The sequence below is a fragment of the Mycotypha africana genome, assembly GCF_025528875.1.
Source record: "Mycotypha africana strain NRRL 2978 chromosome Unknown BDF20scaffold_12, whole genome shotgun sequence".
Taxonomy (NCBI): Eukaryota; Fungi; Mucoromycota; class Mucoromycetes; order Mucorales; family Mycotyphaceae; genus Mycotypha; species Mycotypha africana.
In genome coordinates this window covers 971664-993117 of record NW_026515736.1, presented here as the reverse complement: position 1 = coordinate 993117, position 21454 = coordinate 971664, and the positions used below count along the sequence as shown (strand labels likewise).

The 21454-nt window shown below is 37.0% G+C and overlaps 7 protein-coding genes across 7 annotated transcripts; 5 read left to right on the top strand and 2 right to left on the bottom strand.

The window, feature by feature from the left end:
- The first annotated feature begins 2020 nt into the window (after window positions 1-2020).
- On the top strand, window positions 2021-3582 carry BDF20DRAFT_186264 (uncharacterized protein). Its single transcript, XM_053074876.1, has one exon. It carries the CDS (start codon window positions 2235-2237, stop codon window positions 3300-3302), a length of 1068 nt encoding a protein of 355 aa, XP_052931968.1. The 5' UTR covers window positions 2021-2234; the 3' UTR covers window positions 3303-3582.
- On the bottom strand, window positions 3334-4707 carry BDF20DRAFT_908150 (Alpha/Beta hydrolase protein; the record flags this gene model as incomplete). The annotated part of the gene is made up of 6 exons (XM_053083451.1): window positions 3334-3526; window positions 3600-3700; window positions 3775-3840; window positions 3901-4123; window positions 4188-4299; window positions 4374-4707. 6 exons carry the CDS (start codon window positions 4705-4707, stop codon window positions 3334-3336), a joined length of 1029 nt encoding a protein of 342 aa, XP_052931967.1.
- A 1033-nt stretch (window positions 4708-5740) lies between these two features.
- BDF20DRAFT_917022 (uncharacterized protein) lies at window positions 5741-6123 on the top strand (the record flags this gene model as incomplete). Its single annotated transcript, XM_053084522.1, has 2 exons — window positions 5741-5804; window positions 5864-6123. The coding sequence occupies 2 exons, from the start codon at window positions 5741-5743 to the stop codon at window positions 6121-6123; spliced, it is 324 nt and encodes a 107-aa protein (XP_052931966.1).
- Window positions 6124-6179: 56 nt separating this feature from the next.
- BDF20DRAFT_839614 (uncharacterized protein) lies at window positions 6180-8128 on the top strand (the record flags this gene model as incomplete). Its single annotated transcript, XM_053079294.1, has 7 exons — window positions 6180-6242; window positions 6557-6709; window positions 6763-7001; window positions 7164-7423; window positions 7492-7798; window positions 7860-7947; window positions 7973-8128. 7 exons carry the CDS (start codon window positions 6180-6182, stop codon window positions 8126-8128), a joined length of 1266 nt encoding a protein of 421 aa, XP_052931965.1.
- Window positions 8129-10681: 2553 nt separating this feature from the next.
- BDF20DRAFT_806691 (uncharacterized protein) lies at window positions 10682-11052 on the top strand (the record flags this gene model as incomplete). The annotated part of the gene is made up of 2 exons (XM_053076529.1): window positions 10682-10788; window positions 10857-11052. Coding segments are annotated over 2 exons (303 nt in total), but the record flags the coding sequence as incomplete, so codon positions are not given.
- A 5222-nt stretch (window positions 11053-16274) lies between these two features.
- On the top strand, window positions 16275-17908 carry BDF20DRAFT_896795 (uncharacterized protein). Its single transcript, XM_053082523.1, has 2 exons — window positions 16275-17492; window positions 17651-17908. Exons 1-2 carry the CDS (start codon window positions 16410-16412, stop codon window positions 17861-17863), a joined length of 1296 nt encoding a protein of 431 aa, XP_052931963.1. The 5' UTR covers window positions 16275-16409; the 3' UTR covers window positions 17864-17908.
- Window positions 17909-18587: 679 nt separating this feature from the next.
- On the bottom strand, window positions 18588-20805 carry BDF20DRAFT_801388 (uncharacterized protein; the record flags this gene model as incomplete). The annotated part of the gene is made up of 4 exons (XM_053076391.1): window positions 18588-19249; window positions 19657-19825; window positions 19927-20484; window positions 20776-20805. Coding segments are annotated over 4 exons (1419 nt in total), but the record flags the coding sequence as incomplete, so codon positions are not given.
- Between the last annotated feature and the right edge of the window lie 649 nt (window positions 20806-21454).

Here is a 21454-nt window from a genome sequence, read left to right as displayed (position 1 = left end):
ATAATGCGATATTTGTCAACAATGAAAACGATGGCAATACTCACACTGCTGGTTCAACCCATTCAAAGCTTCAAACGAGCAATTATGATACTGCGACCAAAAAAACAATGGAAAAGGAGCTTGAGAATACAACTCATTCTACAAAAACCGAAGAAAACGAGCACATTCCATGGTGGGAGAAACCAGAATATAAAAATAGCAGTATTACGCAAAAGGTGGAAAGAGATGGCTGGACACCTGAACTCACAATAGCATCAAAAAGTATTAACGAAGAGTTTATACCTCGATATGAGGACACTACGTCTGCTATAGCAAGGTCACCTTCAACGGAATATACACTAATTGCTAGTAAAAGGGAACAGCGGCGAACTGACAACGATTCTGCTGTCCATGCTTTAAAGGTCCCTGCAGCCCATAACGATAAATTATCTTTTTCAGAAACCAATTCTGATCAACAATTGAATAGCAGCCAACATATATTAAACGAGAAGGCAGCAACTGAAATACAGCATGGGGCTGCCATTAAGGAGCAACCTATTTCTATATCATCTTCCAACAAAAGCAGTATGATAATCGATACAGCTGATGCAGAAGATGCAGCGTCACAAGATACCAGTACTATTCGTAAAGAGCCGCTTGCTCATAAGATAAATGACACTTCAGCCAGTAATGATACCATTGATACCCCCTCTACAACTGAATTATTAGCAGAAAACGTTGACGATACAAGAGCAACCAATATCAATAACAATGTTAATGATAACACCGTTTCCATATCTTCATATAATTCCCTTTCGCTGATCACTCGTCCTTCTAATGCACCAAACTTTATCCCAATACCTTTGAATAGAATTTCACCTTTGTTCAGTACTGTTAATGAACAATTCTACAGCCATAGAGGAGAAGAGGATGATTTAGACATAGAGATTATTATAGAATCGGAAGAAAGTGAATGGGCACAAGAAGAAGTTCTAGGCATGAAACCAGCTGAATATAGAAATCACAAAAGGAACCATCGCAGTATCAGTAATACTACTAGTACTAGTATCACTTCCACAAGAACTTATAGTAATAATACTAATCAGCAATCATCCTACCATCCATCACCACAAACAATAGCAACAACAGCAACTGTACCTATGTCCCTTCAAATACCATCTACAGCACCCGCTCCAACTACAAATTCTGCACAATATACCGCCGTTCCTTATGAAGTCAATGGAATGGTATACTATGGATATCATCCAGCCAATTATAATAATAACTATTACATATATCAATGATCTCTCTATTCACATTTAGAAATTATATGCTCTAAAATAAAGGTTGTCTATATACTGATAGAGTATATGAACTATGAGGCGTGATTTCAAGACAGATCAATGAAATATGATAAATGTATTTGCTATTAGTACGTGAAGAGGCGCAAAGAAAAAAAAAAAGAAATGCTGTAATACTTACACGTGAGGTGCAGTGCCAAAAGTTAGAGTTGAGCAGAATGACACATTTGACAGAAAAAGTAGTGTTACTGAGGGCTTTTGGCAGTCTTGTTCATTTCTTCATTTTTCTTACCCAAAAGGAGACAAAGGAATATACTAGAACCAATCAAGCTGAGGTTCTAGTCATAACTTGGCTTCCTTTGCTTAACACCCAATTAAGCAAATGGACAAAAAGTGTTAAGAGAGTCTGATAAATCAGCTTTATACATAATCTTGAGAGCACTCTTTTTTTCTAGCCTGAATAACTCTCCTCTCAGATGGGAGCATTTCATTGGACGAGTTCAAACTGTACTGAAATTTTTGTGAAAAAAACTCAATTAAGCTCTTTTTTCGTAAAATTCTGACATTTCCCTTTTACTCTTCTTTAACATGACCTCGATTAAACTGACAGATAACCAAAATCAGTCTTTTGAACCCATACATCAAACACTATGTGAAATGTAAGTCTCGTTCGTGGCAAAACAAAACATGTGATGAAGGTACCTTCTTTAGTTCTTATCTTATAATAGCTCACCGTTGAAATGACATGGTTTAAATTTTATTCTTTCCTTTTCGTTTTCGCACAGTTGTCAGAAGCAATTTTCCAACTATGTCTGCCCGCGCTGCAACTTACGATATTGTTCACTTGCATGCTATAAAGATACTCAACATGCCAACTGTACTGAGTCTTTTTACAAGGACACCATTGTAGACGAAATAAAAAATCAGCAACTCGATAGTGAAAGTAAAGCCAAGATGTTGGAAGTATTACAGCGTTTAGAACAAGAGAACAAAATTGAAGCTGCCACTGAGGATGACGATGAGGATGACGATGAGGATGACGATCTTGTTGAGCGTTTCCAAAATATCGACATTGACAATGCCGATCCGAATGTTATATGGAATCTGTTATCAGATGAGCAAAAAGAAGAATTTAGGGAAATGTTGAAAGGCAATCATTGGAAAGATTTGGTATCTTCTCATTTACCTACATATGTACCTTGGTGGACATTCCCTAAACAAGTTATACTTTCAGATGATAATAACGGCGTCAGCAGCAATCATACGACTATACCCGGGTTTCCCGTCTCTATACCTGATTTCACCGATATAGCACCACAACCCTCAACGCGATCGAGTCAACATATCCTTTGGAATTTAGCACATATTTTAGGCACCTACAGCTATTTAATGCGACATACTATGGGTGAATTATCGTTTAAAGAAGTAGGAAGTGAAGAAGAGGGAATAGAAGTGATTGATCTATGTTCTACACTTTCAGCACATGTACTATTCAGCCAAGCAAAAACTTGTCCTTTCAGAAACATCAATGATCTAATTGTCGACTTGGTAGAACAAATAAATGTTACTGAACAGCAGTGGCAGCAAGATGATCCGTTATCCTCCGTTATTCATATGAAACGATACGATTTGAAATTGCTTTTATTAGAAGATATCAAAATACTTCTCTTTGATTGCAAACGAGCTTTATACCATTTTTGGGAGACTTTAAATGGAATTGTTGTGGATAGCTTGAAGAAAAGTAAAAAGAGAAAAAGCGTTTTGCTGGCAACGCGTAAATTGTATTTTTATTTAGCAGCTGGTGGTTATTTCTTAGATAAAGATAAGGACAGGTTGGATATGATCAGATTGTCCATTGAAAACGAAATTATTCGAGTCAATACGGAAAAAGAAGAATTTCAAAAAGATGTAGACGCAGCGAAAGAAAGCATACGTCAACCAAAGCAGCATAATGATGGTAGTGATAGTAGTAGTAATATTAATTATAATAATAATAATAATAAAATAGAGGAATTGTCATAAGATATATTCCACTTGTGCATTTGCTGTTTGTTCAGAGCTTTGATTTCGAACCATCATCTACGTCGTGTGAAGGCTTGTCATTAATTCTATCTATGGTTTTTTTTATTTGCGGAATGATCAAGTCTGGCGCTTCATTAGGCACCATATGTGTTCCCTCAACAAAATCAATGGTAATTTTCTTTTTGTTTTCATTCACTACAGTGCCTGCTTCTTCTGGGGAGCAACTATACCATTGATCAGCGTTAGATTGCAGTCAGGCATTTACTTGGTTTCTTTGAAGGTTTGTAGAGTACTTACAAAGAGGATCCCAATGCATACACAAAATGAACAGGGATTTTCAGTATCTGTAAGGATCTGTGTGCAATGTAACTTTCATATTGAGACACGTTAAAGATATGCTACCGTCGGATTTGAAGTACAGTATGATGTGTTAGTGCAATAAATTATTATATTCTTTGATTAAGATGCTTACAAATTCCTGCTCTCTTGGGCACTTCAACTTGACAGTGCCTTTTTCAGTATCATATATGCCATAATTCTACCGTTAAAAAATGAGTTTCTAACTTCTCTTAGGTTGAGATTCTTCGAAGAAACCTACCACGTATAATTCTAGTACATCAGGATGTAATAGCTTGAAAAATTCTTTTTTTAACAAATTTTGTTTACACTCTTCTCTATTAAGCCATTCGTCACGTCTTTTTCTAGAAGACAAGACGGGGAACTGTTGTCTAATTTTTTCTGGAATCATAAAAGACGATAAAACGGGCTCGATAACACATAGCCCTGTGAAAGAGTTTGGGTAAAAAAATTCGCATAGAAGCCTTGTAAAACAGCCTGTTTTAGCGATTGATCAGAACATTGTATACTTTAAATCGCATATCTTACATTGAAGTTGCTCCAAAACTATGGCCGATGCCTACAAATTGATCATATTTCTCGTTTAATCCTAGTTCGTCAATAATCTGCTTTACGTCCATTGCATTATCAGACCATCTATCTAATATGGTTGCAAAAATGTCTATATACAATATTTCGTTTAATTTTTTGCAAGTTATTTTATTACAGTCTTACAGGATTCAAGAAAGGTTCCATCATTTAACCGAGCTGAGTCACCATGATTTCGTGCGTCCCAGGAAATGAAGGTAATATCTGTTGAATTATACTCTTGCAAGGTTCTCAGGTAAGCAATAAGTTGCCTCATTAAAGGATGAAAGGCCTCCTTATGAAACCCGTTGGAATGAGAGAAGATGTAAGCTATCTTTTTCTTTTCTTTGCTGCTGCTGCTGCTGCTGCTGTTAACGGAAGAAGGGAATTCATGAATGTTAACGACGAGCTTCTGAGTGTCATGACCAAAGGTGGATGGATGGACTGGGATAACTAGAGTCTTTGTTGGCGCAAGATACATGTTTATTAGTTAGACCAAAAAAACGAAAAAGTACTTTAAAAGGTGGCAGTCTTATATACTCCACAAGCGCAATCAAATAGGCAAATCGAAGATTTGTCGTGTGAAAAGTATTACAGTGTTTTTAACGTGAATTTTAGACGACTTGCAATATTTATTGGGCAATTTTCATTTTTGGTTTTAAACTTACTCACGATTTTATTAGAACAATTGCGTTTAACTTTAGACGGATGGAATCACCAGTTCATAAGGCCATGTTCTTTATGTAAGTATTTTTGCAGAGTGTTTCTGCATGCCTCGTCCAACCCAGGCCAATCATCAGGCATAATTGTCTCGTACGCTTCCTGAAATTGCGTTAGATATTACTTTTAATCCTTGATCAGCATTCTCAATAAGGTTAAAAATACGAGTAAGAAGGCATGAATAAAAGCTTGTATCCACGCTTATTTATACCCTCTACAACAAATTTACAATGGTAAACTCTACAATTGTCCATGACTACAAAAAATCCTTCTATATCGTGTTTATCCATTAGGTTTCTTCATTTTCTAGCGATGATTAAGTCTCCAGTCTGTATCGCATGTGAATCATGTAAGAAGTTTTAATTGAACAGTTTTGAGTTCGAATGGTGCTTGCTGCCTTACGCAGCAAAGATATCTGCATAGCATCGAAGCAACTTTCCAATGCCTGCGTATTTTAAACGTGCCATTAAACGCGTAAATCATCTCGTTATAATAAATGTTGTCAAACGAAAGCTTATGTTGTTAAATCTATTAGACATATTTATCTTTTCAACTTCTTCAACTTTCTTCTTCTTTTCTTCTTTTTCCTCTTTATTACCTCTCGCTCGGTGCTACCTCTATACGCTTGCATAAGAGTATTATCGAGAATAAAATCAATTCAGTGAAAGAAAAGTACACCAAGAAGGAAAATTCCGTTCGGTAAAGGCAAACCACAATACAATGTGTTGTTTGGGACATTATTAACCTTGTTGTGCACTTATTCAGACTATACTAAATGTAACGACTGTGATGAAATGGGTCACTTCAATAAAAGCTACCCGAAATGTAAATATTACAAAGCTGTATCCGCTGACGATGGTAAGTTGAGCATCGATCTGCTTTTATTCACACAAGCCGAGTAACAGACCGTCTCATAGTCATATACTTGGGAGTCGCAATAAGAAGAGAAAAACAGAGCACCAGTAATAAAGCAGAGAAAAAGGCAGTGAAGAAGACGAAAATGGCATCACAAGCTGTAGAGTGTCCAAGTCGTGGGAATGATAACCATGGTTATTCTCGTTCGTCTCTTAGTCCTAATCACATACAATCAAAGGAGGAGGCCATTTCATCAGTCCTTGGTCATAATCCTACTATTTTTGTAACGAAGCTTCCTATCGACCGTGCTGCAAGGCATTAGAGCTATAGTGTTCCGCTGCCAACTATTCGTCAATGCCTATCTTGTTCATAACAAGAATGACATTCCTTCAGAAGTCTTCACACAGCAATTTTGGTATTCCATTGAGCAACTCGTTACGGGTAAAAGTTTACTCACAAGAAGGCGTTGAACGACAGCATCAAAATTTATTTTGATGACTTTAAGCAAAAGCATCCGACAATAGTAATCAGTTATGGCTTCACCAAAGGTTATAGTCACTGTCTCACAGAAGCCTCCAAGAAAATAAGCTTTTCATATACTAAATCCATTCTTGAGCTTTTCAAGAAGCGAATGCTTGAATATCTAACCTATAAGCTACAAAACATGCTTGTTGAGGGTCTCCTTTCTACTGCTCTCATTTTAATTCTACCTTTCTAATTGCGTGTATTTGTGTTATTATACATGAAACATGAAGAAGGTTGATGCAGCAGAAATATCAAAAGCATACTGCTACCAGGTAATTTGCAAAGGCGAACTCAAGTGGCCCGATAAAATTATGCTTAATAATGAAGACAAAAGCAAGATAGAGATGCTGTGCAAAAGCTTTGAAGAACTTGTGACAGAGAAGGTTACACTGTTTTCTTATCATCCGATCCCACCAAGTTTATTAAAGCCTTATAGCACATCCAATCCTCGTATGAAAAGGAACATGACAAACGTGCAGCTTCTGATGTCCGTAGATCACCATTACCTAAGCACTTCTTCTCTTTCCCTTTACCTTCGCTACATTGGCGTTTCATCACGATAAGCATCAAATCGCTTGTCTCATTCTTGTTTCCTGGTACGCCTCTTAAAGGCTATATGAATCAACTCGAGAAGTTTCACCAAGTGTTCAGCTCCAAAACGATGGGATTTAAAAGGTAAACGGAAACAGTTTGGGCTGAAATACTGTCTTTGGTATATATTGACTTTCGTTTTTTATGGCAATAGTTTAAATGACCTTAAGGCAAGCCTGGAAACATTATTCCGTAATATTGTCCGTTCAGGTGGCTTCACTGTCGATTTTCTTTTCAGTAAGAAAGGGAAAGCAAAAGAAGAGAAGACCATCAAAACCATCGGTTGACTTTGAAGGACTTCGATTATGCCGAAATCGAAGCTGGTTATAGGCCCTGCTTCATTGATCCTAGGAGAGAAGGCGTCTTCACAGCAGCGATCGGGTTGGACGTTGAGAAGCATCAAGTGCGAAGCTGTTCTACCAAAGAGTACTATCACATGACTGATAGCACCAGATACTCTGCAAAGCTAGAGAAGAAGAAAGATGTTAAAATCAAGGGCATCGAAAGTGATATACCAACTGACAAGACAGGCTCCAATGCCCGATATCGCTGTTATGCAACATACATCTTACAGCACTTGGAGACTTGTTTTCTTTCTACGGTGATGGCACTGCCGAAGATCGATTCCATATGTACCAAGAACGGAAACGTGCTGCCGACAAAATGGTAAACATGCTTATCAATGCCAGTACAAAGTATAATCTGGATCTCAGATTGAAGAAGAGAGAAGAGAGAAGAACAAAACAAGGTCTCAAAGAAGAAGAAGAATGGCAAGATGGCTTTAAAAAGACGACGGAAAAAAAAGGAGAAAGGATAGCAGAGAAAAAGAGTATAAAAGAAGATACATTAGAAATTAGTGTTGAACTGAAGATGAAAGACAGGTAAAGTTCATAAACGATAATCATTAACTACTTATAGAAAGTAGCATGCTTTTTATAATAGTGCATCAAACGCCAAATGGAAGCCCGAACCCTTCAATGTGGATGATAAAAAAAAAGCCTCTCATCGTGTTCGGGTAATGGCATATTTGGTAAGGACAACGTCGCACTAAAGAGTCACCGATGCGGGTAGGTGTTTTGAGGCGTGCGCTTAAGCGACGCGAAGCAGCCGGAGACCTGCTAGTACTAGAAATCGATGAATTCGAGACGTTTAGAATATGCTCGTGCTGTTCCAACGATATTTTGGAGAGGTTGAAAGGCGTCCAGACCTAACGTATACTTGTTTGCAACACTTGTCATATACTATGGAACCGAAAAATCAACGCCTCAAAGAACATGATGAAGATCAGTAGTGCCGTTTGGAAGAAGTTGGGAAGACTGAAAGAGTTTACGCGACCAAAAATATAAGACTACCCCACCTTCAACATCGCTGGAATGAACCTAGTTTGATTTTATAGGTAAAAAGAACGAAAGCTTGTACTTTCTACTGTTGTGCAAACCGTCTAACATTTACTCTTAATGCTACTATTATATTAAATTCGTTTAAACATAATCTATTTATCATCTAAAAATTATGTTTGTGTTGTCTAAATCTGAAGTTATTAAACTGAATATGTCCATATTGTTGTATCGGGATCAAAATTTATTTTGAGGTTATAAAACCTTCTGTTACTTCACTGTTTCATTCATAAGGAACTACAACTAAAACTAAACGTCATCCATAGGTCTAGTAATACGAGTGCTCACAATTTTTGTAAAATTGAAAAAGACAATAAGTCGAAATGAAGATACAGTATCACAAAAAAGTAATAGACGAGGGGTAGATAGTTCGTGCAGCATTTTTTACTCAAGTAACAGTTCTTATACACTGCAGCATCTTGCATAGAAACAATGGTTGTGGTAAAAATCACGTGCAATTGATAATGATTGCTTCCTCTAGCTCTAGGTAAGAACAACGAGAACTTAATTTACGCCTTGACAGAACTTTGCCTCCCCTCTACCCAAAACATGCCCTTTTAAGATGCTCTTTTCCTGTCACTGTTGTGGTTAGATTGTTATTATGACCATAAAGGCTCAATCTCATTTGTTGATTGACTATCATTCGGACGAGATATTGTACAAAGATTTAGTAATTAAACCATGTAGAAAAGCCAATCATAGGATACCTGTTGTCAAATAGAAGGTTTTTATTTTCTAGTTGTACTGAGGTGACTAGGAAACGGATCCGTTGTCCGTGGCTGGTGAAACGTTAAACATCATAGATAATTTGTAATTGACAGTGTACAGATAACATATTTAAGTACAAATTGAAAAGCTTCATGTTCCTAATATTGCACGAGGAGTAAAATGAGCATCCGTTTGACATATTTTTCTGTTTCTTTCTCTTTTCTTTCCATCTAATTATTCTTATCTATTACTTCTGCTACTAGAGTTCTGAATAAATATACATGTCTCAATAAGTGAGAGGCATCTTGATCGATGCCAACTATAAAAAGCAGTCATAAAAAAGAAGGAGACAACACCACGTTAAAAAACACATCACCAAAACAGGGTCGACATAAACAAAAGAAAAAAAACCTGCTGAAATTCATTTTCAAATTAACCAGTAACAAGAACAAGAACAAGAAAAGAGAAAAAACAAAACGAGCCCAGGATGATATACAGCCGATGGAGGATTGGAGATATCTATCTCCTGATGAACCACCTCTACCCTTTCTACTATTGAATGAAGCTAACCAACAGCACCAATCTACTGCTGGGCGTAGCTTTACGGCATTTCCGGAAACCAATAGAATTATATCCGATGCAGCTCCGATATTCAAGGTACACAATTTTCTGTATGTGTGTGTGTGTGTGTGTGTGTAAATGAGCGAGAGGTGTGCATTTGTGTGCATTTGTGTGCGATATGAATGTCTAAAAAGATGTTCAAAGGGGAGTTAGACTTCATCGAGTCAGATGTTTATACGGATTTTACCTCTGAAAAATGAACCTTACATCAACTGTGCACATTATTTAAATGAGAAACAAAGGCGAAGGAGGGGGAAAAAAGCAGTAAAAAAATGATCGGGAATAGCCAAAAAGGAAATGAAGGAGGGAGGATTGTTTCTGTTCTATTTTATGCTTGAACAAAGAAAGAAAACCTGCTGTTTTATTGTTCTTTTTGATTGCATGTATTTATAAACTTTTCTATTTTAATAGGATGCTAATTTTTTATTTGAATCAAAAGCTTTTTCTTTTCCTCAACAACACCAATCTACCAACAATTTTGACAACTATTGTGGCCGTGAATTATACGTAATACCAGAAATACTAACAGAAGAAGACGAAAAAGACATTCAACCTATGCCGATACCAATTCCTATAACACGTACCAACGCTCATATCAATAGTAGCAGATATAATTATGAGATAAATGATCCGAGCTCATCCATGACCTACAGCAGCTTCTATGTTGATGATAATCTAGATACAGAGAAAAGACAGATTCTTGATGACATAAACGAGGAGCAACAGTTGGGAAATAATAATGATGAGATGGGAGAGAAGCAGGAAACCAACAAGCTTGTTCACAGTCATAGCGGCAGTAACACGAGCAGTAGTGGTAGTGGAATGATACTTGTTGAGAGTGACGACGATGAAGATGATGATGAAAATGACAAGCAATACCTTCATGTGCCTATCTCGTACTGGCCAACAAAGGGACGCTATTATGAACCCTACTTTAAACAATCACTGCAATATAATGAAACACCTTGCAAGATCAAGTTTGCTAAAATGGTGACAGCTGCTTACCAATATTATCAACACCATCATTTTCAGATTTATGATCAGCCTAAAGAGATGCATCTACTGTTTGATCAGAGAGATTACATCAAAGGAATTACGTTTATTTTGCATGATGGATCAAGAGAAGATTTCCTGGATTTTGGTGGGTAAGTAACTATCCTTGCGCATATTGATGGCAGAGCTTACGTTAGCAATACTAATTTTTATATTTTAGATCTCCTCAATACATTGCTCCAGAATTATCTGTTCAAACAAAATTCAATCCTGAAAAGGCTGATATTTGGGCACTGGGCATTTCATTATACCGCATGCTGAATGGTAGATACCCTTTCTTCGACAGCGAGGGTGATTATTTCATATCTCATAAGGAGTTGTTTAAAAAGATGTTGAAGTCAGAATTTGATATACCCAAGAAACAGATATCAGCAGGTAAATTCATTAGTATCTGTGAGATCCAGCTGGGTATTTTTTCCGTTTCATTAACATGCATATCTAAATATGACTTTAGAGGCAAGAGATTTGCTCCAAAGAATATTAGCACCAGCGAATATTAGAGCTTCCTTTGATTTGATTATGTTCCATCCATGGCTGAAATCATTCGTTGATTTTACAGCGATCACAACTTCTTCTGCTACACGTGACATACCAGATCGAATTACAGTCAAGAAGAGAACTCTGAACAACAGCATTGCATCATCCTTTCAACAAAGCTATTACCATACAGCTGCCAATACGGATATGGATGGTCGACGGCCGAAAAAGCATCTCCTTCCAAAGCCGACGAGTCAACAAGACGAACATTATTTTAACTTTAAAAGGAAAAAATCTTTGTCCTCTCTTTCATCACTCCACTTGTTTTCGAAAGTAAAGGCAGAGAAAAATTTGAAGAGACTGTCCAATACAGTCCAAAAAGCATTCAAATTTGTAGTGCAAGGGCCTTATCCACCACCTGCAAACATTCACGATTTGGTTGTCGAACCTTCCTATCGCCGGCAATCTCAGCATAAAGACAAAAAAAGAAGAAAATGATTGCCGCCAACCAAGTATCCCTATTTATTATTCTTCATCTAATATCTGTAAAGTTCTTTGCTTATTTATTCCCATAGTATACCACATCCAAATGAACATTTTGTCTATTAATCGAACCATTCTGTAAAAATAGCGAGATATAATAAAGCTTTTTCAAAAAATCAGTCGTTATCAATTGTATCAGCTCAGGATGATTATATGGAACTTAAGCAGTAAGATGCTATAAGATTGCAGACCAAACTCTTCGTTCCGGTCTTGCTATTGAATGATAAGTGATAACTCTAAGGAATACAACTGTCGCACCTTGATCAGTGAGAATATTGACCTTATTCATGTCTGCTATTCAATCCTTGCGACGGCTGCCGAGCTGTTTACTCGTGCTTAAACCGCTGGGAGTTCTCACTCTACATACAAATACCGTTTTTATTTTTTTTTCGTTTCCATTGTTTAGTAATGTAGATTATAAAGATATAGATTGACCGCGAAACCTTCTTTTGTGATTCCTCTTTATAAAGAGGGCCAAAAGAAAGTATTATTAAAGTCAAACCAGATATGGCATCTTGTTTCGTTCAGGAAAAGTTGTACCGATCAGTTCAGCAAACTTGCAAAATCGAAACTTGAAAAAATATGAGATAAAGAAAAAATAGACATTGGGACCCCTTTTCGATATTTATATTTTTTGACAGGCAAAAAAAAAAATTTTCTTTTTTGGACGGTTGAAGTCAAATATTTATCCACCGCCAGTCAGTTGTTGATTACTGCTAAGGTTGAAGCTTGCGGCATCCTTAGAATGCCCACTGTTGATATTAAAGTGCTGTAAAAGACTATAAAAAAAGTTACAGTTTAACCAAGAATAACCATTATAAGTATGATTCAGTCATAAGAATAGCATACAAGTATAAGAAAGCGTAGAAAAGGCGTAGTGCTGCTATATGCCACCCAACTTAGAATATCATTCTTAAGCAGTTATTATACAATGCCGGTTTTTTCTACTTGAATGTGATCTCTGTGATTCTTTGCTGTCCTTTCTTTTTTAAATGTGGTTAGTTCCTGCGTCTCCTTTTATGATGCGCCACAAAATTCAATGGAGTTGCTATTGATCGCACAGTTTTGGTCGTTAACAAATGAATTTCATTGAATATGTGTTCGAAGAATGATAACAGCAACAGTATGTACAATTTATCACTTGATTCTCGGTCATTTGGATTAAAGCAGATTATTATGCCCTCTTCACAGAAAGCCTGATTAAATATAAATTTCGACTTTGTCCTATATTGAGTAACGCACCGAAACCAAACAGAATCTTATAGCAGCCGTTTAATTTGATATTTTTCAACAACTGAGCGAAGCTTCTGTGAGTTGTCCCTAAATCAGCTGGGAAGAAAACTTGTAACTTTAACACACCATTGTGAGCTTTTGCCTTATTTCTGATCGTTTCTTGCAAAGTGTTGAAAGTTTATCGCAGGCTTATAAAGTTGATATAGCCTTTGCCTTATGGCCACGGCGTTCTGAATAAGATTTCTGCTAGGCATATCATCTAAATAGAGCCAGTCACCTACAGCAAAATGGTGTTAAGGAGGAATGCATAACCTAGAAGAAGTAGTATAGATATTTGAGGGAATATTTAACTGAGAGAAGGTTGGTGTTTTCCACTCAATCCCAAACGATAAACGATGAACAATTGCCAATAAATTCCTGTGGTATCGAAATAAGTCAATCGATGGAGAGCAGAATTATCAAACACCAGTAACGTTTTGTTCGAGCTTTTCTACTTGCTGCATCACTTCTCAGACAGTGCATTTCTCGATGGCATGTTTGCTCCTTTGAAAATAACACCCATTTCAAATGTTGAGAAACTAACGCATATATCTATTTGTAGAAATAACAACTTCATCTTTTTTTCAGTAAGGTCGGTTTTTGTCACGGATTTTAGCAATTATATCTCTGAATGCCTCTTGCTTTTCATCAGCAAGCTGACTGTAATTGTACTGGAGGGGGAATTTATAGATACATAATGTATGCCTAAAGTAGTATCAATACCATTGTCAAAATAGACATAGGTTAAGAATAAGAATAATGAAACAGTACAATTAATTGTGACAATCTGATGTTAGTTTGCTGTTATTCTACTGATGATACCAAATCATTGACGATCAGTTACATCGCAAGATAGTCATGCATACGATAATGCCACGCGAACGTGAAGACAACGAAAACGCTCTTCAAGGAATTGTTTACAAAGTTTATCGATGAACTTTTGGGGTAATATGAAATGAAACGTGGAAAAAAGGTGTTTATGACGTTAATTTGTATATGCCTTTCCTTCTACTATTCCAAGATGAAAGACGCTGAGTCTGATCAGCAGAGTTGAAGATTATGGTTTTTATGTATGAAACTGTTGGAAAAGAGTAGGAAATGACTGATCTTCTCAACCATTTGTACGTAGCATAGTTTGGTATATCCAGTATGGTATTGTGGGTTTACAACAATTCTTTTATGATTCAATAATACACAAAATAGAAAAGCTCAACCGTAGTATTGAACAGCAAGAAATCAACTATACTGATCCCATTCGCAGTCGACTACTCTCTTAAATTGTGTATACCAGCTCTTTTTGTAGTAAAGACGTCAACACAACACACAATTGTCTTTAGCGTCAAAGATACTGATCCTGTACCAACTGTTAGGTTGAAGAAGATACTATCGAAAAATCACAGGAATCAACGAGTGATGGCGGTAGTGCGCTTTTGTCTGAAAGAATCAATTAATTCAAAAGAAAGATTACATATGCTTGCACTTTTTATCCAGAACGCATGTTCGAAATGAAGGCATACTGCTCCCTTTCAAATAAATTTCAATGTCCTTTTTCGCTTCATGCTTACAAATATATAGATCAGCATACAGCATCTTCTCTTAACTGTACATGGTTACGTTGAACAAATGATAGTCTCAGCATCGTATTTGATTTTATAAAAGCTCAAAATCCCTTTATTTTCTGTAAGCATTAGCTGATATCAGAATGTGACGGATGGTTTGAAGCGTCATGGCTAACTCTTTTTTGAACGGGGTGGTAACAGACTGGAAATACTCTTTATCGAAGAATTTTAATTTTATATTGGGAGTTGGCCACTAAAAAGAGCTTTACGAATATCTACCGATTTTTGACACCGCAGATTTCTTTCAGTTGATCATTAAAAATGTTGGAAAAAACATCCTTTTACAGACAGGCTCGAATTTAAAAAACATTGTGGATAACAGTTTGTTATTATCTCCTCTTATGCGAATAATAATCATTCATTTAAGGCATTGTGAATTCACTGCTTAGTATCCGATTTGACACCGTTCCAAATAGTGGTAGCTATTCTTTAGTTTATTGAATGTATGAGAACGGTAGCTGTGAATTCTGAGGAATTCATAATGCCTCTGCACATATTAAATGTGTAGCGAGAAAAAAGTTGATAATAATACAGCAAGAATCAAAGTAGAGTGTCGATAAATTCCTAGATCATAAGAATAATCTGTTCGTATACCTGCCTAGTTGTTACAAGTTACAGATTCAATTCTAACAGTAATTACGCTTACTTTGATGCAATATGCATTTGCACTGCCAACCGTCAGTAAGAGTCAAATATGCCTATCTCTTGTGAGTTATAATAACGGACTGAGCCATCTTTTGTAACTATGCAACTTGGCAAATAAATCTGCGATAATTGCAAGTTAGAAATGCCAAGGCTGCAGAGACGGATATTGAATCTGAACTATTGATATTAACAATGGTATTTCTGATGACATTTTATGGATGAAAATGCTAGGTCAAGACTTTTTGCAATTAAAAAACAATCACACATGTTGAACGACTTTATACAATATCCACCAATTGTCCCTTAAATATGTTCCATATTGTAGGTTTCTAAAAGATATGCCTGCTAGGAATATCAAGTTCGCTTTGAAATAATGGGATTGATTTTATAGTAGGATTGGCTGTCCATTTTGAATCGAGCAATGGATTGTACACTACTAGTCCTTTGTTTGATGGTAGTATTAAGGACGATGCTTATATTGTTGAAAAATGCGCAGTTACTTGACAAAAAATAAAAGGATAAAAGAGATGGCAGAAGAAGCCTCTCCTCAGTCTTCTTTCATTTTACAACAGCCATGAAGAGCTAGTCACCTGCTGCGTCTTGACTGCATAAAATATCAGCCGGATGAAAGGGGAATATGCAGGCGTTAACTGGCATAATATGCGTTGTATAGTTGACTCAACGAAAAAAAAAAGAAGAAAGGGCGCTTTTCTCTCCTTTCGGTGATAAAAAACAAAGCTGCTCTTTCCAATACAAACAGGATTCTTTGTTTGCTGTTAAAGAAACCAAACATTCTTGTCAATGTTAACTTTGCAAAAAGAGGCGGAAATTGAAATATGTAAAAACCAGCAGAAAGAGAAGGCGTTTGAGTGACGCATTTTATACATATGTGCGTTCGCTTCCCTTCCCCCAAGCTGTTCATTTTGGTAACCTTTTTTATTTTCCACACCTAATTACTTTTGATTGTATCTTACTTATCTTTTTTTTTTTTCCTTTTATCTTTTGGAACAACGCAAAAAAAAAAAAAAAAAAAAGACTTATTACAAAAAGGAAGAAATACCTTTCGTTTCTTTCTCTTCTTTTATTTCTTTTCTTTTTTTTTTAATTTTTTCATACCATAACACCTCTTCATTCTTTAACGTAATTTATTTGAAACCATGGCAATAAATGCACGACAATCAATACAATATGAATTCCAACCACCTTCGAATATCGAAGCTATTCGTTCCAGTATTGTCCAACGTATAAAGCTACAGAGAACGTCTGCTCGAAACAATATCCTTCCTCTCACTCCTCCTAGTACGAACGATAAGGTTAATGATAAAGAAGAACAAGAGCAAGAGTTTTATCGACTTTATTCAGAAAACGGTTTGCCTTCCCCTCCTATCGAAACCTGTTCATTCGATTCACATCCTCAGCAGCAGCAACAACAACAAGACCATGAAGAAGACGTTCATATGGTACCACTGGACTCTCCTCCATCCCCTGTACTCTCCAAATCGTCAGTCGTCTCATCTGCAGAGAACTATTCTTCAACGGTTTTGGACTCACCATCACCAGTTGTACAATCGTCAGAGGCTATTCGTGAAAAGATCCGATTATTGAGAAAAGAAAAGCATTTATTGTTTCAAACGATGAAAGAGTTATTAGCTCAACCAGAAAAGCAAGAGCAGCAAGAGCAACAGCAACAGCAACAGCAACAACAGCAACAAGCAGAAATTCCATCTCCCCCTACATCAGTTTCCCTTAAGCCTTCTTATACCACTACCACTTCTACAACTACTTCTACAACTACTACTACTACTAAGAATAATACCCTTGTAAATAACTCTCTTGTTAGTAGTAGCAGTAGTAATGCAAAAAAATCCTTCAACTCACCTAGTACCACTACTGCTGCAGCACACCACCACTCTCCTTATCACCCTGCTTCCCATCCAACCTCGATAGAAAGGTCAAGGTCAAATCATTTACTATCAAAACCCTCTTCCTTCTCCACAAGACCTCTCCGATCACGTAGTATGAGTCAAACCTCCAGTAGTAATAGTGGTAGTATGAGTTACCATCCGCACTACCACCACTATGCTTCGCACTTTTATTATCACCATCATCATCACGCTCCACTTCCTCACCATTATCGACCCATTGAAAGAAGGTCCCCTACACGGTACAATAACAGTAGCACTAGTAGTAGTAAACCTTCTTTCCTACCTTCGTCTTCATCTGCAACTACATCAAATATGGTAAGTTACATAGCACCATCTCGAAAAAGAAATAGAAATCACGCTTATATATATATATATATATATATATGAATACGTGACAAAAAAAAAAAAGAAAAAAAAATCCAAAACAAAAACTCATCTCTTTATTTTTTTTTTTATATGCATGTCATATGTAGTCTCGTCGTTCAATTACTTCTTCCACTTCTTCTTCTAACATTCACGCTTCCAATGCGACCGTAGCAGCGTCAGCAAGGTCATCATTAAAGCCTTCTTCTACACTGCCTAATATTCATTCTAGTACAACCGCTTCCGTATCTAACGCAGCTTCAAACTACAAATACCATCGTTCAACGTTTATGCCTCGTCCAGACCGACATTCAAGAGCTTAAAGAAAGAAATTCAAAAAAATTCAAAAAAAAAAAAACAAAAAAAAACTAGAATTCTTTCCCTAGTATCAAAAGAATACATCCATAAAAGAATCCACTTTTATTTATTCGAAAATAAAATAAACTAAACCCCTAACCCTGCTTTAGCCCACTGCGAAACAGTAAAAATAGAAAGGAAAGCCTATTTACTGCTCATGAAATAACGTAAGCAATTTTTTCAAAAAGAAAAGAAAAAAAAAAAGTTGCCTATGCACCCCCTTCTTCTTTTTTGTCTGTTAAACCGAAATGGGCTCTGTAAGAAAGAGAAACCAACTAACGTCATATTTATTATAAAGCCCAAAAAAGAAAGAAAAGAAAGTTATTCATGTGTACCCCACGTTTAAGTTCATTATCAAGTTCAAATTATTTTGTGAACCGTAGTACATCTTGAATAACTCTAATACAAATAAGTTTCATGAACACCTTAAAAGCTTATGTGCATTTGAATAGGAAGGAACTAAAAGCGAAAGACTTCTTTTGGATATCTTTCTTTATTCTCTTTCTAATGCTTATGAAAACAATTGTTACAATGTCCTTTCTTGAACACATTGGCTGTATATTCATCACAACCGCATTCATGGCAATTTGGTATAGTATTATCATCGTTATTCACTGTTGTAGCTGCTATTGGAGGAAGTGGTGGAGCTGTGCGAGAGGTGGTTGAAGGAGTGGAGGCTGCTGAGGAGGAGGTACTACTGCGTAATGGCATAGGCGGAGGAGGTCCACGAACGGAACTATTGCTTCTCGTACGAGAAGCAGGTGGAGGAGGTGGAATTCTGTTCATTTTGTATGTGGGTTTTGATGGAGGAAGAGTATTGGTAGGTTGTCCTTCATTATCATTATTGGGTCTAATGTATGAAAATCCTCTATTATTGTTGTCGCTGGCACTGCTACTGCTCGTACGATTGGAATCACCAAACGGTGATGGATTATGACTTGTTTCTTCAACTTCGTCTTCATAACCACCTGTTTCATGCTGCTCTTCTTCTTCTTCTTCTGGTATATAAGCATGTTGCTGTAGTGAAGAGGAAGAGGATAAAGGTTGAGTAGAGTTGCTAGAGGAACGTGCACGCAGATTGGGTCTCGCTGGCATAGGAGGCCCCCCATTACTGCCATTATTGATCTTGCTTACGGCCTCTGTATAATTGACAGGGAATATACCACGACGAATCATGCCGTTAGCTTCAGTAATTTCACCGAGCCACCAGCCTTCATCTACCTCCTCCACTACAGTGATGATATCGCCTTTACGGAAAGATAGTTCGTCGGCACTTTCCCCACCAAATTCAAAAATTGCCTTTCTTCTATTTTTTGTATTATCTGTGTCAGGAATACTAGCAGCAGATTGAGCTACCATAGAATGTGCATCATGTAAGTACAAGTCTGTTTTCAACCCAGCAATAGATAGCATTCACATTAGAAGAAACAAGAAAGAAAAGAGAGCTTACATTGTCTGCGTGGCAGGGAAGGTGGGTTTATACGTGGACTATGACCACCACTGTTATTGTTCATAGGCATCTCATCATAGAGTGAATTTTTGCGTGGTGCTCCCAATCCACCAGTAGTAGTGATGGTGCTGGATGAAAAACTACGCTTTCCACCTGTCATAGGTGAGTTACTACCATAGTTGCTAGTATCACTGCTTCTACTGATAGATAGCCTAGGTGATGCCTGCTGTTGTTGACGCTGTTGCAGTAATTCTTCAGCAGTAGTAGCAGAAGTATTACTGATAGAGCGGGACAGTCCTATTCCACTACCCATAGTTGATGTACGGCGAAGGCTATTGCTGTTGCCTCCATTGTTCTGTGAGCGTGGTACAAGAGGCTGTGTCCAGTTATCTCTCACTTCATTTAATGTCTCTAGAGATCGGCTTAAATATTCGCATTGTAAATCTAAAAGATGTCTGAGGACAGCGCAATGTTCATCCTGGACATAAATAGATGCATAGATGTTTTTAACAAATGATGACAGCGGTTATTACTTGTTTCGATATACGGATAAGGTGCAGAAGAAAAAGGGTTATTTACCTCGAAATCTTGTAAAGCTACCATTTTTTGTATCAAATCATATTCAGTATCCTCATATTTCATTTTGGCTGCTTGCATTTCCTGTTCCAATTCTGGCTTTTCCTTTTTGGACTTTTGTAATCTATTCAATTTAGCGTCTAAATCCAATCGTCTAGACTCTAATTTCTTCTTTAAATTCTGATAGTCTTTATAAAGTGCCATGCCTTCGTCCAACTTTTCAATGTAACTCATGCCCACACTGTCTGCAAATTCTTCTTGATAAGCGGCTAAACGAGATTGAGCTTGACCTACGTTGATGGTAGCAATACCGAGGGGTGAGTCTTCGTTGAATTCGTTACCGTAGAGATTGAGGCAGACCCCAAAGACATCGTGAGGGGGACGTTTGGTTTTGTTATCTTCTGGGGATATTTTGACTTTCTTTAACTGGGATTGGAGGAGAAGGATCGAAGTGTGGAGTTTCTCAAATGCAGCGCGTTTACGGTCAGTTTCAACTTCAAGACGTTGAAAGTCTTCCGTTTGTGAGGTTGATTTGGCAGAACCAAACTTTTCACCCGTCCACTAAACATAATATAAAGTAAGACAGTTGGTCAACATTTCTCGGTTGCGGTTAAAAAGGAAAAGAAGAAGCTTTTTATAGACGAAGGACAGATGATGGTGAGGTTCTTCTCATGAGGCCGATGAGGTAGCTGAGGAACAGTAGTAAGTGAAATAATCCACTTAATAACGGAATATGTCAATATTCGTCTCGAATACTACAGACAATGATATTACCGTTCCTTTCCTCTTCTTCCCTCTACTACTGCTAGGCCTTCTATCCTTCTTCCAGTAAGATGTGGAATCCTTTTTTACCTGTTTTAGTTTGCCGATATTTTTAATAACCTTCTGACTCATGACTGCCCCTTTTGCTTAATGAATGTGAATAAGTGTTTTGAGTATGCACCGTAAAAAGGTTTAAAGAATGGAAAGAAGGTCAAAAAAAATGGGAGAAAGAGGAAGGGGTTTAGATATCAAAAAGGCTTTCAATAATTTAAAAAAAGAAAAAAATGTTGGGTGGTCTTTCCATATTATGGAACGGATTCAAAGCAGAGGAGGACCCGCACAAGGATCGAAAGGAAAAAAAAAAGCCAGACTTTTACCAGTTTTGGATGCACAAATTGTTGTGTCTCATTTAATAAATGGTCTTCATAAGAGCCCTTTTTTTTTTATTATCCTAATGTTACTGATGTCCACAAATCATGTGAGAAAAGTGCTACATACGTATCCAAGAGTCTTAATGCTTAACTACAGGTCAAGTTGGCTTTCAGTAATATAAACTCTGAGAAAGCTTTTTATCGGTCTCAACAACATGACAAAATCCCATAGGAAAAGCCTTTCCACTTTTAGAAACAGACAGTATCAGTTTGCTTTATCATTTTGAATTCTGATGAATCCACATTTCAATCCAGCTGATAATAACACAATGAATTCTGTTGAGATCTTAGTTTTTTCTGCTCATGTTTAAATACGACCAAATTATAGCATCCTTTTA

Bases quoted from the DNA above. Each gene is read 5' to 3' on its own strand.
- BDF20DRAFT_186264 (XM_053074876.1), top strand. From the start codon at position 2,235: ATGTTGGAAGTATTACAGCGTTTAGAACAAGAGAACAAAATTGAAGCT.
- BDF20DRAFT_896795 (XM_053082523.1), top strand. From the start codon at position 16,410: ATGGCAATAAATGCACGACAATCAATACAATATGAATTCCAACCACCT. The intron at 17,493-17,650 runs GTAAGTTACATA...TGTCATATGTAG, and splicing joins CTGCAACTACATCAAATATG to TCTCGTCGTTCAATTACTTC.